The following is a 16,229-nucleotide window of genomic DNA, read 5'->3' as shown; positions in this document are numbered from 1 at the left end:
GGGAGCAGTAATATAGTAGTTATGTTTTTGTCCATAGGGAGCAGTATTATACTAGTTATATTTTTGTACATAGGGGTCAGTATTATAGTAGTTATATTCTTGTACATAGGGTCAGTATTATAGTAGTTATATTCTTGTACATAGGGACAGCATTATAGTAGTTATATTCTTGTACATAGGGGCAGTATTATAGTAGTTATATTCTTGTACTGTACATAGGAGCAGTATTATAGTAGTAATATTCTTGTACATAGAGTGCAGTATTATAGTAATTATATTCTTGTACATAGGGGCAGTATTATAGTCGTTATATTTTTGTACATAGGGAGCAGTATTATAGTAGTTATATTTTTGTACATAGGAGGCAGTATTATAGTAGTTATATTCTTGTACATAGAGGGCAGTATTATAGTAGTTATATTCTTGCACATAGGGGCAGTATTATAGTAGTTATATTCTTGTACATAGGGGCAGTATTATAATAGTTATGTTTTTGTACATAGGGAGCAGTATTATAGTAGTTATATTTTTGTACATAGGAGGCAGTATTATAGTAGTTATATTTTTGTACATAGGGGTCAGTATTATAGTAATTATATTCTTGTACATATGGTCAGTATTATAGTAGTTATATTCTTGTACATGGGGGCAGTATTATAGTAGTTATATTCTTGCACATAGGGGCAGTATTATAGTAATTATATTCTTGTACATAGGGGCAGTATTATAATAGTTATGTTTTTGTACATAGGGAGCAGTATTATAGTAGTTATGTTTTTGTACATAGGGAGCAGTATTATAGTAGTTATATTTTTGTACATAGGAGGCAGTATTATAGTAGTTATATTCTTGTACATAGAGGGCAGTATTATAGTAGTTATATTCTTGCACATAGGGGCAGTATTATAGTAGTTATATTCTTGTACATAGGGGCAGTATTATAATAGTTATGTTTTTGTACATAGGGAGCAGTATTATAGTAGTTATATTTTTGTACATAGGAGGCAGTATTATAGTAGTTATATTTTTGTACATAGGGGTCAGTATTATAGTAGTAATATTCTTGTACATAGAGGGCAGTATTATAGTAGTTATATTCTTGTACATAGGGGCAGTATTATAGTCGTTATATTTTTGTACATAGGAGCAGTATTATAGTAGTTATGTTTTTGTACATAGGGAGCAGTATTATAGTAGTTATATTTTTGTACATAGGAGGCAGTGTTATAGTAGTTATATTCTTGTACATAGAGGGCAGTATTATAGTAGTTATATTCTTGTACATAGGGGCAGTATTATAGTAATTATATTCTTGTACATAGGGGCAGTATTATAATAGTTATGTTTTTGTACATAGGGAGCAGAATTATAGTAGTTATATTTTTGTACATAGGGGTAGTATTATAGTCGTTATATTCTTGTACATAGGAGCAGTATTATAGTAGTTATATTTTTGTACATAGGAGGCAGTATTATAGTAGTTATATTTTTGTACATAGGGGTCAGTATTATAGTAGTTATATTCTTGTACATAGGGGCAGTATTATAGTCATTATATTCTTGTACATAGGAGCAGTATTATAGTAGTTATATTTTTGTACAAAGGAGGCAGTATTATAGTAGTTATATTTTTGTACATAGGGGTCAGTATTATAGTAGTTATATTCTTGTACATGGGGGCAGTATTATAGTAGTTATCTTCTTGCACATAGGGGCAGTATTATAGTAATTATATTCTTGTACATAGGGGCAGTATTATAATAGTTATGTTTTTGTACATAGGGAGCAGTATTATAGTAGTTATGTTTTTGTACATAGGGAGCAGTATTATAGTAGTTATATTTTTGTACATAGGAGGCAGTATTATAGTAGTTATATTCTTGTACATAGAGGGCAGTATTATAGTAGTTATATTCTTGCACATAGGGGCAGTATTATAGTAGTTATATTCTTGTACATAGGGGCAGTATTATAATAGTTATGTTTTTGTACATAGGGAGCAGTATTATAGTAGTTATATTTTTGTACATAGGAGGCAGTATTATAGTAGTTATATTTTTGTACATAGGGGTCAGTATTATAGTAGTTATATTCTTGTACATGGGGGCAGTATTATAGTAGTTATACTCTTGTACATAGGGGCAGTATTATAGTAGTTATATTCTTGTACATAGGAGCAGTATTATAGTAGTTATATTCTTGTACATAGGGAGCAGTATTATAGTAGTTATATTTTTGTACATAGGGAGCAGTATTATAGTAGTTATATTTTTGTACATTGAGATTAGTATTATAGTAGTTATATTCTTGTACATAGGGGCAGTATTATAGTAGTTATATTCTTGTACATAGGGGCAGTATTATAGTAGTTATATTCTTGTACATAGGGACAGTATTATAGTAGTTATATTCTTGTACATAGGGACAGTATTATAGTAGTTATATTCTTGTACATAGGGGGCAGTATTATAGTAGTTATACTCTTGTACATAAGGGCAGTATTATAGTAGTTATATTCTTGTACACAGGGGCAGTATTATAGTAGTTATATTCTTGTACATAGGGGGCAGTATTATAGTAGTTATATTCTTGTACATAGGGACAGTATTATAGTAGTTATATTCTTGTACATAGGGGGCAGTATTATAGTAGTTATATTCTTGTACATAGGGGACAGTATTATAGTAGTTATATTCTTGTACATAGAGGCAGTATAGTAGTTATATTCTCATACATAGGAGCAGTATTATAGTAGTTATATTCTTGTACATAGGGGGCAGTATTATAGTAGTTATATTCTTGTACATAGGAGCAGTATTATAGTAGTTATATTCTTGTACATAGGGGGCAGTATTATAGTAGTTATATTCTTGTACATAGGGGGCAGTATTATAGTAGTTATATTCTTGTACATAGGGGGCAGTATTATAGTAGTTATATTCTTGTACATAGGAGCAGTATTATAGTAGTTATATTCTTGTACATAGGGGGCAGTATTATAGTAGTTATATTCTTGTACATAGGGACAGTATTATAGTAGTTATATTCTTGTACACAGGGGCAGTATTATAGTAGTTATACTCTTGTACATAAGGGCTTTATTATAGTAGTTATATTTGTGTACTTTGGAGGCAGTATTATAGCAGTTATATTACTGAATACAGGTCTTGATTATAATATTATATCAGCCATTATTTTCCTTGTGTGTATTGACTGTAATTGTCACTTTTCCATCTAGATGAGAACAAAAGCTGAAAATATTCTTGAACATAGACAGACATCAGTCACATTTGCGGTGACAGCATACCAACCACAGCAGGGGTCACAGAACTATCTTCATATTAGTGTCCCATCAACCAAAGTCATTCCTGGGGACAATCTGCACATAAGCTTTGTAGTGAAGACCAAGAATGTTCAAATCCAAAGAAGCTTCAAACATATCACCTATATGGTAACGCACAGCATAAGTATATACGCCTTTGCTCACAGGAATGCTCTAACGCTAAGCTGTTATTCTGGTCTCTCCTCAGATCTTGACTAAGGGTCAGGTTGTTAAAGTAGATCGACAAGCACGAGATCCGGAACAGACCCTTACTGTGATGTCTCTTTCAATCTCTGAAAAATACATGCCCTCCTTCCGCATTGTAGCTTATTATACCCTTCCAGGAAATGAGATTGTGTCAGATTCTGTGTGGGTGAACACGGTGACCTCTTGTATGCGAAAGGTGAGGTGCAACGATGTAGGACTTTTTATCTTTAAGGGTTGGTTTCAAATGTTTATTTGGTCACAAGAACCTCCAGATTATTCCGTCTTCTTTTTTTGGACCTCCTGCTTCTTAAAGACTTGTTGTCTTTATCTATTAAGTTGCTGATCATCTTTGTCCACTTTTCATTGCAACTCTTCTAGTTTGGCTTGGTTTTCCCAGATTATGAAATAGTTGCTCTCTTCCTGTTTTTTTTTGTTCAATGAAAAGGACCTTGGCCATTGTCACGGGGTCCTTCTCTGGTATCACACAATCAACAGAGCAAGCGAAGAGTGAACAATTCCAAGACCTTTATTCAGGCAAAAATATGAAAAGGTCCATATTCAGTCCACCACACAAAGGATAAGATAGTCCAGAATAAGAATGCAGTCCAGTATCAGGATAAAATGTCCAGGGAAACGAGATTCCACAACTCTAGCATTCAGAGGATAAAAATGGATCCTTCTCTCTCTGAAATGCAGCCTTTTCACCATCATGTCTATACCGGAACTGACCTGTCCAGCTGCCGTTCTTCCCCCCACCCCCTTCCTTGTCCAGGGGTAGTCCAACAAGTTGCCTCCCAGAGGAAAACAAAAGGCCTTAGGGATTAATGCACTACAGGGGGTCATCAAGAGACAGATACAGTGAGGCTGTAGACTTACAATGTAATAAGAAAAACACTATGAAAATAACTGGAATTGTTAAAAATAGGAATATACAAAAAATGACATCCACATAACATATCACACCATCACAGCCATCTATCCACTTATTCATTTTTCTTGCCATCAAAGTCTCCTTCAAAGCTACCAATATGCAAGAATGCTTTGTTTAGTTCTGCTTTAGGATCTGGTTTGGGTAGGCACCATAATTGGTAAGACATTGATTGCTGGTTTATCATCTGGGATCTGGATTGGTACAGGTGCCCCATTGCCAAGACAGGTAAGACATGCAGAGACCAAATGAGAGAAAGGACAAAACGGTAGAAGACAAGACATGGATAATGGAGAAGATGGAACAAGACAAGATGGAAGGTGGGACAAGACAAGAAAATACAGCCGGAGAGACAAGACAGGACAAGGCAACATGGGAGAAGGGACAAGATGGTAGAAGTCAATACTGAACTGGATGGGAGAAGGGACAAGACAAGATATGGAGAATGGACAAGACTGGATGGAAGACAGCACAAGACATGACATGGAATAAGAACAAGACAGGTGTAAGACAAGATGGGATATTGGACAAGACATGAAATGGAGAAGGTGCAAGATGGAGGAAGGGACAAGATGGGACAAAACAAGATGGGGAAGGGACAGGAAAAGATGAGAAAATGATCATGACCAGAGAAGACAAGATGTGAGAATGAAGAAGGGACAAGACACAATGTGAGCAGGAAGAATGGATATGAAATCCAGTTTGATAATTGGACATCCAAAAATAAAACAGGATATTCCATTATGGTGCCATATTTTGCAATCCGGAACAAAACAGGCTTCTGATTGCTTTCCACTTAGCACTCCTGTTAGGAGTCGGATTTCTGCCTCTCCTTTGCTGAAATCTAGACCCTCACATTCTGCAGTCTCCTGCACTTTTCCTGCTGCAGAGGAGATTGCAGAGGAAATTGCCCTGCGGCAACTCTCTCCAGAGGCTGTCCTTTGTTCCCTCATCTGAGCATGCTCATGGGACGAACTCCCATTGGAGTTCGGGAGTCAGGTGCTCAGGTCCTGTGTCGAATCCCATTGGCTCTTCCTGGAGCCTTGGAGATTTACGGAAGGTCCCGTTCGGTAAAAAAAGCGCGCATGGCTGTTCCGCTATGTGCTAGTATATTCATGCTTGCTGCTGTATGTTTGTTGATGGATGCTTGGACTGGTGAGTGACTCATTTGAAACCCCCATTCCTCTGATACTACGTCTGTGTGAGTGTTTGAGTTCTGCCAGTAGCAGCGCTAGCGCCAGCGCGCATTTGCTCCATCTACCTCAGCAGCTTAGCGTCTGACATCGCGCCTGCGTTACCAGCGATGTCACTAGGCGGCACTATCCACGCTGCGCTGCAGTAGCAGCTTATTAGCGTGTTTGCGGTTGCAACGCTGTGCACACTTGTCTCCACGGTAGGTCTCTGCGGGTGTAGTGCTGTCATATTTTAACTACTCCAGTGACCATTTACCGTCTGTGTGCTGCTGAATTCCTAACAGGTTCAGCATACTTATATTTATTATTTGTCTATTCGACTCTGTGAGTTCATCAGAGTCTGTGCTGTGCACTGTGGGTGTAGTTTAACCCCGTGCACACTACCGCCAGATTGTTCTGTCGTCACTTAGCTGCGGTTTTCCATCCTCCGCACGGTGGACCCCGAGTGGCGAAGGCACTTTATTTATATTTTTATTTAGTGCCTTCCGCCACTCCTAATAACTCCTTTCATGGTAGTTGGATCAGTTTTCCCCAGTTATTATGGAGAGGAGAGTCCTGCACTTGTTCTCCAACAAACTCAATAGAACCAATCTTGGTCTCCTTTCGCTAAGGCCACAATTGCAATGGCATGGGTTGCCTGTATGGTCCGCCCTTGAAGATGGGTTGACATTTAGTACTCAATGTGTCCTTAGGTTATGTTAATTTTGATTCTTTGCTTTTCCATGAAATGTTTCTTTGGTTCTTTCTTGCAGCTTGACTTTTCTCCGGACCCAAGCAAAGCGGTCCTTGAGCCTCAACCAGGGACGATGGTGCCAATGAAAATAACAGGAGAACCTGGTGCCAGTGTCGGACTGGTGGTTGTGGACAAAGCTGTATTTGTTCTGAATAAGAAGAATAGGATGACTCAGGACAAGGTTAGAACACCCCTACAGTAGCTTGTCAATATAAGACAATGGGAGTTCAAAGTTTGCAAATTAGGGGAAATTATGTGGCATTGCCCATGGATAATGTCATTTCTGCCATATTGGTTGTCACGCAGTTTTCAACTTGCCAATTTTTATTTAAACAAACTGTTTTGTGAAAAAAAACTTACACCTTTATTTTGTTTCTTCTAAGGTTTGGGAGGAGGTGGAGAAAAGTGACCTCGGATGTACCCCAGGTGGTGGCATAAACAATGCAGGGGTCTTTACAGATGCTGGTCTCTCGGTAGAATCCAACATGGGTCTTTCAAACCCGACACGGCTAGGTGAGGCTTGAAAGTTATATCTATCCGCTAGGACAGAGAGGGCGGCACATGTCCCACCATGTATATCAGCTTTTATTTCACTCATCTCTACTATCGGCACAGCACTAAATCACAAAGGAAGAGTTGAATTCCAGAGCAAACTGACATGAGGAGAGAAAAGGGACAGGACCTGACAGTAGCCTACATGTTCCTCTACCCTTTAATTCTATAAAATCAGAATTTTGTACTAATTTTAAGTTTTGCTATATGAGATATATATGATTTTGCCTCTGGGATCCCCACATATCAGGAGAATAGATGACCATCTGTAGGTTGCCCATACTTCCCCATGTGGTCATAAAAGTCTCAGATGGAGAAAAACAGTTATTACTCCATATCCAATGATACATATGCGTGATTCGCGAGATCGAGGATAGGAAAATAAAGCGATGACAGGCATTTCTTCCTCAAGAAATCCATGGGCATGTTGAAATCCATCACGCCTAATCTATACTCTGACATGGTAGATAAACGACAGGCCTGCCGGCATCCAACTTACATCTAATTCGTGTAGCATCTATACATACCATATATTAATACATGCGTGTTTTGCCATCAGTAATCTTTTTTGTCTGACCCTTTTTGACTGATTTTTTTTTTTTCCTACAGAACTGAGATGTGAAGAACATAAGAGAAGAAGACGATCTCTACTCTCGGAAAGAAAAGTTCAGAAAGGTAGAGTGTTCGTCCAACGTGAAAGTCATTGATGTAGTCGTAGTCATGGTCTTCAAGACACAGATCTCTGATGTTCTTTATATTGACAGGCATTGGTATGAATATTTGATGAGAAAGGGAGCAAAGATCGAAATTAGGCCCCTTTTCAAAGCTACTTGATCCCAACACACTTGTAATCACTTGGCAACCATCTGTGTCTGACCATCTGTGTAGACCAAGTTCCCAAGCAGGTTCTCACATGCCATAAAAGTAGGAAGAAAACCACCCTAAAATGATCCACCACTTTTTAGGGGCTCATAGCAACCCGATATATTGTCAGGCTTTACTTGAAGGCTCCCCCTTTTCCATATACCATTTATGATGCTGGTGTCTCTTTATGTGGCACAGTGGCCTTTCATTTCTCTCGTTCCCCATTCCTCTTCTGTGATGAGTACACCCTTTGTGACAAGTGCTCGTTAAAATGCAAAAAAAATTGTAATCATGTCCTCTTTTTCCATCACCAGCACGTGAGTATACGGATCCGCACCTGCGCAAGTGCTGTGAGGATGGGATGATGGAGAACCCAATGGGATACCCTTGCCAGAAGCGTTCTGAATTCATCTTAGAAGCTGGTGAATGCGCCAGAATCTTCCTGGAGTGTTGTAAACTCATATTTGAGCCCCAAGTAGCCATCAAAATGCAAAGGAAGAAACTTCATCAGATGTCGATTAGTAAGTATGACTAGCTGAAGATTGCGGTATCCCATAGTGGTTTGCTCCAGGATGCGTGCCAGCTTGTTCTCATGAGTATTGTGGACTGTTTTGGCACTAGGGAGCAAAATCCCCCTGGACATCCCCCATACAGGGGTGTCTGATAGAGCGAATAATAATAAATACATTTGCAGGACCCTGGTCAGTAGTCCGTGACTGCTTGAGGTAAGTTCTACCTCCTACCCGATGCTTCTTTGGATTGGTAGACGCAAACACTTCTTTGGGTTTCTAGGCACAATGTCTTAGCTTCAAGATGATGGCGGCATGACATCACACATGAAGAGAAGAGGTGCCATGGATGACTGCAGAACAGCAGGAAGGCTCTTGTCTGGTGGTCAAAGATTACTGACGTGTCCACTGAACCAGGGTCTTAAAAAAAATTTTGCTCATCTCTTGTGTCTAAGAATTCACCCTATTTCTATCATTTTATTACTTGGGCACTGTTACTTGCATGACCAGTATTATATGTGAGTATTTTGCCTGTTTATTCAGTTTTTCGTACGAAGGACTTGTATTTCTTTTCAATGTTTGAAGACTTCCATTGAAGGAGAACTCACCACTTCTCGTGGCAGCCTGTTCCACTCATTGATCACTCTAACTGTCAAAAAGTTTTTTCTAATATCTAATCTGTGTCTCCTCCCATTCAGCTTCATCCCATTGCTTCTAGTCTTTCCTTGTGCAAATGAGAATAAAGTTGATCCTTCTACAATGTGACAGCCCTTTAGATATTTGTAGACAGCTATTAAGTCTCCTCTCAGTCTTCTCTTTTGCAAACTAAACATTCCCAAATCCTGCAACCTTTCCTCATAAGACAGGGTTTGCAGACCGGTCACCATTCTGGTCGCTCTTTTCTGAACTTGCTCCAGTTTGTTGATGTCTTTTTTAAAATGTGGTGCCCAAAATTGGACACAATATTCCAGATGAGGTCTGACCAAAGAGGAGTAGAGGGAAATAATTACTTCACGTGATCTAGACTGTATGCTTCTGTTAATACATCCTAGAATTGCATTTGCCTTTTTTGCTGCTGCATCACACTGTTGACTCATATTCAGTCTGTGATCTATTAGTATACCCAAGTCTTTTTCACATGTGCTGTCACTTAGCCCTATTCCTCCCATTCTGTATATGCTTTTTTCATTTTTATTGCCCAGATGTAGTACTTTGCATTTCTCCCTGTTAAAAACCATTCTGTTAGTTGCTGCCCACTTCTCCAGTTTATTTAAATCTTTTTGAATCCTCTCTCTCTCTTCTCTAGTATTAGCTATCCCTCCTAGCTTTGTGTCATCAGCAAATTTAATCAGTTTACCCTCAATTCCTTCATCTAAATCGTTGATAAAGATGTTGAACAATACAGGGCCCAGGACAGAGCCCTGTGGTACCCCACTTGAGACATTCTTCCAACTGGATGTGCAGCCATTTACGACCACTCTTTGGGTCCGATCACTAAGCCAGTTATGAATCCACCTAACAGTTGCCTTGTCCATTCCATACTTAGTCATTTTTTCAATAAGGATTGTATGAGAGACTTTGTCAAATGCTTTGCTGAAGTCAAGATATACTATATCTACAGCATTTCCTTGATCCACCCAATCAGTAATACCATCATAGAAGGAAATTAAATTAGTCTGACATGACTTATTAGTTACAAACCCATGCTGACTCTGTTTAATCACTTCATTCTTATCCAGGTATTGACATACATGTTGTTTAATAATTTGTTCAAAGATCTTTCCTGGTATAGAAGTCAGACTCACCGGCCTATAGTTGCCTGGGTCCACCTTCTTCCCCTTTTTGAAGATAGGAACAACATTTGCTCTTCTCCAGTCTTCTGGCACTTCTCCTGTTCTCCAAGAATTTTCAAAGATTATGGAGAGGGGTTCAAAAATTTCTTCTGCTATCTCCTTCAGTACTCTGGGGTGTAATTCATCTGGACCTGGAGACTTGAATACATTTAGGTTAGCTAAGTGTTTCCTCACTATCTTTCTGTTTATAGATATCCTGGATTCTTCTATTCCCTTAATAGGACAGTGAATAACAGTTGATGTTACATTTCCTTTCTGAGAGAAAACAGATGCAAAATAGGAATTTAAAAGTTCAGCCTTCTCAACATCCTGTCTTACCATTTCATCATTTTCATCCTGTAAAAATCCTATAGCATCTTTGACTTTTCTTTTACTTTTGACATATCCCCAAAATCCTTTATTATTGCTTTTGACATCTCTTGCAAGCCTCAATTCATTTTCAGCTTTAGATAATCTGATTTGTGCCTTGCAGGTTCTGCAGACAGCATTATATTCTTCTTTAGATATGCCTCCTTCTTTCCATTTTATAAACATTTTTTGCTTCCTTTTTAGCATGTGCTTAAGTTCTGTGTTCATCCATCCTGGTTTCCTTAAATGCTTCCTATTCTTCCCTCTTTTCGGAATTGTTAACAACTGTGCTTTGAGAATTTCATTTTTCAAGATTTCCCATCCTTCCTGGACATTTTTGTCTTTAAGGATATCCAGCCATTGGATCCCTCCAATTCTCTTTCTGAATCCCTTAAAATCTGCCTTTCTGAAATCTAACCTTGACGTCTGAGTCTTCACAGGTCTTCCGCCTCTAGTTATCCAAAATTCTAAAATAGCATGGTCGCTACCTCCTAGGGTCCCAGCCACTTTTACCTCCTCAACCATTTCCTCCCTGTTTATAAGGATTAGATCCAAGGTAGCAGTTCCCCTTGTTTTCTCCTTTACCTTTTGGAAGATAAAGTTGTCAGCAAGAGAGGATAAGAATTTCCTTGACCTGTTAGTTTTGCCTGAGAGAGATTCCCAACAAATGTCTGGATAGTTGAAATCTCCCATGACAACTATGTCATATTTTTTGGAGAACTTGGCCATTTGATGCATAAAGAGTTCATCCATATCTTCAGCTTGCACAGGCGGCCTGTAGTAAATGCCTACAATGGTGTCCTTTCCATTGTTCTGTCCTTGTATTCTTACCCAAACAGTTTCCACAGAACTCCCAGTCTCTGAAGCTTCAATCTCTGTGCAGATATACGCATTTCTAACATACAATGCGACACCCCCTCCTCGTTTATCAAGTCTGTTTCTTGCAAATAAGTTGTATCCTTCTAGTCTTGTATTCCAATCATGTGTATTGTCCCACCAAGTTTCAGTGATTCCAATGACATCATATTTCTTTTCCTGTGTTAGTAGTTCCAATTCTCCTTGTTTGTTGCCCATGCTTTGTGCATTAGTATAGAAACATTTTAGTTTGTGATTGGTTTCTCCTTCTCCAATATTTTTTTTAATTAGATTCTTTCGTCTTTGTTCTTCCTTTCCACTTCTAATAGCAGAGTTCTCAGTAGCATTTGTCAGGTGTATGGCTTTTTCTGGTCTTTTGCTTCCCTTCCCATGTTGTTCTAGTTTAAAGCTCTCCTTACAAGTGTAGCAAGGCGACTTCCAAATACCTGCTTTCCAGTCTTCGTAAGGTGCACCCCATCTCTAGCAAGTAGTCCATCGTATAAGTAGTTCACTCCGTGAACTTAATTTTGGCTCTTCTGTGGCATGGTGGTGGCACTTCTGGGAGGGATGGGTTAGGACAAGGAATGTGTTAAGGCATGGGCCTCTACATTTGGTCCCGCAGGGCTGCATCAGGAACGTTATGCAAGGAAATCACTTTGTGAGAGGCTTAGTGTTTAGGTCATCCTGGTACTCAGTGGTGGCCAAAGGGTATTGACTTTGTGCCATGACACTGGTGGGTAGGAAATAAAGATATAGGAACTAGTTGGCACCAGATCAAATGTGCTCAAGATCCTGTTCTTAGAAAATGCTAAAGACGACAGCATTACAAGCCAGACAGAGCTGTTTGGACCTAGAGCTGGCATACAAGGGGAAAGACCCCCTATTATGGGAACACTGCCACTGACCATGCCACATAAGTTGTGCTTGTCATCCATGAGAGACTAAGCTAGTGACTGCTACCAGCTATAGAACTGCTGCACTCTTTTTGGCAGGTTTTGTGACATTATTTAATGTATGTGGCTTTTTACAGACCAAAACTGCAGTAACCTACGTTAACCTCGATGGTATTATGTCTTTCAGCCTTATGGTATAATTATATAGGACTCCTTGTTCGCAAGAGAGTTTACAAAAAATGACTCAATGTCAGGCATTAATACATTATTCTGCAAATAATGCATAAAGGTAGTAATAATAATAAGGGTATTTAGTAAACATAATTTTGATCAAAATAATGTACAAGCCATCCCGCCACGTCACGGCAACCCTTGTGGGACAGTCCCTACTCTAGTATTTAAAACCTTTTCACTTGCCAAATGGCGTGAATGTGAATAAGGGTCGAGCGGCTGAACCACTAGTAACAGCTTAGGCCAGACTGGATGGCTTTCCCAGCTCAGAAAAAGGGCGGTCACACCCATATATGCACTGAATGCACAATGACATGAATAAAAGACAAATCTGAACTGAGAAAAGTAAGTTAATGTGTATGCACAATGTAAGTGCATATTAACACATGACCATTAACAAGAGAAAACAAAAAGCAAAAAACACAAATATAACTAAAAAGTAAAAAATATACTGCAAATAATTATGTTTACTAAATACCCTTATTATTATTATTACCTTTATGCATTATTTGCAGTATATTTTTTACTTTTTAGTTATATTTGTGTTTTTTGCTTTTTGTTTTCTCTTGTTAATGGTCATGTGTTAATATGCACTTACATTGTGCATACACATTAACTTACTTTTCTCAGTTCAGATTTGTCTTTTATTAATACATTATTGCCAGTTTTATATGTAGCCAAGAAATGCCACAACCACGAACCAGAAAAAAAACTGTTGTGTTGTACAAGAACATGCGCAAACTAACATACTGAGGTCACAAGATGTCTACAGCCCATTAATGATATAGGTGATGGGCAGTGGCGTAACTACAAAGTTATGGTGCAAACTAGGAATTTCGGGGCCCCTTGCTGGTAAAATTTTCGGGGCCCCCTTGAGACCAGCCCAGGCTCCATCCCTCAAACTGTCCACAGCCCCACCGCTCCCATAACTCCACCCCTACATAGAGAATGAAAGGAGCGGAGGGCAGGTGTCTGACTTGCTACACCATAGAATATAATGTTGCCCCCATATTGTAAAACACAGCCTCCCCCATAGAATAATGTATAATGTACCCCCCATGGTATATAACACAGTCACATAGTATATAATACAGCCCACATAGTATATAGCACAGCCCAACATGGTATATAGCCCAGCACCACATGGTATATAGCACAGCCCCACATGGTATATAGCACAGCCCTGCCAGTGCCATACAGCCATACACTACCTCACTGCAGCATCAGGCACTGGTGGGTGAAAGGACCTTCGCTAACGTCGTGCCCACATGAGCAGTCACGTGTGTAGGCGGAGCCGGGATGCAGCGGTGCAGAGCTGAGGAGCAGAGCAGTTACCTCCACTTGCCACTGACATGGTGCCTCTCTGACCCCCCCTCCTGCCCAGCCTGCCCCGCCGCTGGGGCCCAATGCGGGCCCCATCTGCTCATCGGGCTCCATATGCCCGTCAGGGAATTAATGCCCTGACTGGAGACCCTGAGGCCCGGGCCCCTAAGCGCTCAGGGCCCCATTGTTAGGAACGTCGGAACGCACTAAATAAAAATAATAAAGTGCGCTCGCTGCTCGGGGTCCACCGTGCAGTAGGTGTTACAACCGCTGCTGAGTAATGGCAGACGAGCAATATGGCGATATAATGCGCACAGGTTCAACTTCAACCGAAGTGCGCAGAGCGGGCTCTGTTCACACACAGAGGCGCCGCAACAAAAACATACAAAAAGGCTGAGCCTGTTAGAGTCACAGGCCTCAGGTAAATGCACACATCACATGGTATAAGGTCACAGGAGCAGGAACTAAGACAGAGGGGCTGCGTCCGTCTAGACCTACCGTGTGTGCGGCGTCACTACTGCGAACGCCAAGAAGGGCTGCAACTGCAGCGTGGCGCAGGACGCTGCCGCTGGACGACACAGCTACAAAGCAGGCGCTATGTCGGACGCTAGGGCAGAGGTGCGATGTGCACAGTGGCCTGAGGCTTGCCACTGACTGGCGCAGACTACTGAACTAATTCCCTGTCCACATGCGTAATATCAGAGGGAAGGGGTTTCATAATAAGTCAATCACCAGAATCATACATCAGTCACCATTCACACATAGCAGTATAGTCTATACTAGCGCATGGCGGAACGGCCATGCGCGCTTTTTATAGCAGCCGGGACCTTCCCGGAAGCTTCCAGATCTCCGAGATGGACCAATGAGATCTGGAGCAGGACCTGGGCACATGACTCCCGATCTCCAATGGGAGATCGCCTCGTGAGCATGCCCAGTAGGAGCACAGAGGAACTTAAGGGCCCGTTACACATAGCGATATCGCTAGCAATATCGCTGTAACGTCACTGGTTTTGTGACGCAGCAGCGATATCGCTAGCGATATCGCTACATGTGATACTTACCTCCGACCGGCTCCCCCGCTGATTATCGCTGATCGCGCGAGAACGTCCTGGACCATTTCTCGTCGTCTGCTTCCTGCTGGGCTTCCTGTGACGCCAACGAGCGACGCGTGGACGTGGGCAGGAGGACGTCAGGATCGCCGTGTCTGACGGGTAAGTAGCGACCGCTGCTATGTCGCTGGTGAGATCTGCCTGTGTGGCAGCTCACTAGCGACCACTTGTCGTTGTCGGATCGCTGGTGCATCGCTAAGTGTAACGGTACCCTTAGTCTCTGGAGCGGTCTGCTGCAAAGTAATCTTCTTTGCAGTAGATAGACAGCAGGAGACCGCAGGATGTGAGGCTCTGGATTCCTGCAGAGCAGACGCAGAAACCTGACGCCTAACACCCGTCGCAGCTGCGACTGCTGTGACCGTGGATGTTACGCCCCTGGTGATGGGGTCAGTAGCAGAGAGCGCTGAGCTCCATTATTTCCTTAATCCATTTCCTCTCACTTTACATCCTTGGGTACTTTCCCTCCTGACATTAGCACTTGACTTTGCTGATCTTTGAGATGTCATTGTCTTCTGACATCTGAGACAACTCTCTGTTCTCTCACCTCTTTCAGTACATTACAGCTCTGTTGTTACCGACTCCGCGGCAGCAGAGAGAGGAGGTGCCGATGACGATCTTTATGAAGAGATGGAAAATTTTAACTCTCGTAGTATCTTCTATGAGAGCTGGTTATGGAAGGTGGAGACTCTCCCCACAAAAGCAGATTCAAATGGGTAAGTCATGCTTGCCATCTCTTTCAAAGCATCCGCTAGGCTACCAGAAGAGTTGTCAATCTTTCCAGAATACACCAAAGACTTCTCGAAAGCCTACCTCTTGTATGAGACATCTGGATGCTTTATCATAACATGGAGCCTTGGTGTCCAAGCACAGATTCAGGAGATGTGGGGTGAAAAAAGGTGTCATGAATGGGACAAAGAAGTGTTTGGAAAGAGTTATGGTGTTTTGACCTTAGTACAATAAATAAGCACCTGTAACAAGAGTCTCTAAAAGATGGCAAATTTAAGTTATGGGAACCCTTAGAATTTTAGTAAATAAATTGTAATTTGTTGACCCTGCTCTGTCCAATTTTAGTATCTGACTTTTTAGTTATCTCCATTCCTGCCATTTTCTTTTCAGAGATCTGTCTTCCCTGCTAGGAAAAAGAGTTGAAGGATGGAAATGCCATTGGGAAGGGAGGATAAGTAGCTGCCAGACAGCTATGGCACAGTTTATTTATTGAATGATGGATTGGGAATGATGAAATCCTGTTCCATGAACCTTGTGTTCTCCAAAAGTTGACCCAACGAAGCTGCCATCATAAACATTGGAT

At 40.8% G+C, this 16,229-nt stretch overlaps 1 protein-coding gene across 1 annotated transcript in view; it reads left to right on the top strand.

Moving 5' to 3' along the window:
* Positions 1-16,229, top strand: part of LOC141075413 (complement C3-like) — a 110,501-nt gene that overhangs the window by 68,794 nt on the left and 25,478 nt on the right. Inside the window, exons 12-18 of the mRNA XM_073562446.1 lie at positions 3,239-3,451; positions 3,531-3,725; positions 6,403-6,564; positions 6,767-6,896; positions 7,545-7,610; positions 8,114-8,320; positions 15,474-15,633. Coding sequence (XP_073418547.1) covers positions 3,239-3,451; positions 3,531-3,725; positions 6,403-6,564; positions 6,767-6,896; positions 7,545-7,610; positions 8,114-8,320; positions 15,474-15,633 — 1,133 coding nt within the window. The remainder of the gene's footprint in view (positions 1-3,238; positions 3,452-3,530; positions 3,726-6,402; positions 6,565-6,766; positions 6,897-7,544; positions 7,611-8,113; positions 8,321-15,473; positions 15,634-16,229) is intronic.

This window comes from Dendrobates tinctorius, unplaced genomic scaffold, assembly GCF_039654945.1.
Source record: "Dendrobates tinctorius isolate UK_male_01 unplaced genomic scaffold, ASM3965494v1 ptg000351l, whole genome shotgun sequence".
NCBI classification, from domain to species: domain Eukaryota; kingdom Metazoa; phylum Chordata; class Amphibia; order Anura; family Dendrobatidae; genus Dendrobates; species Dendrobates tinctorius.
The sequence above is the reverse complement of the archived record's forward strand: the minus strand, read 5'-3'. Positions and strand labels throughout refer to the sequence as shown.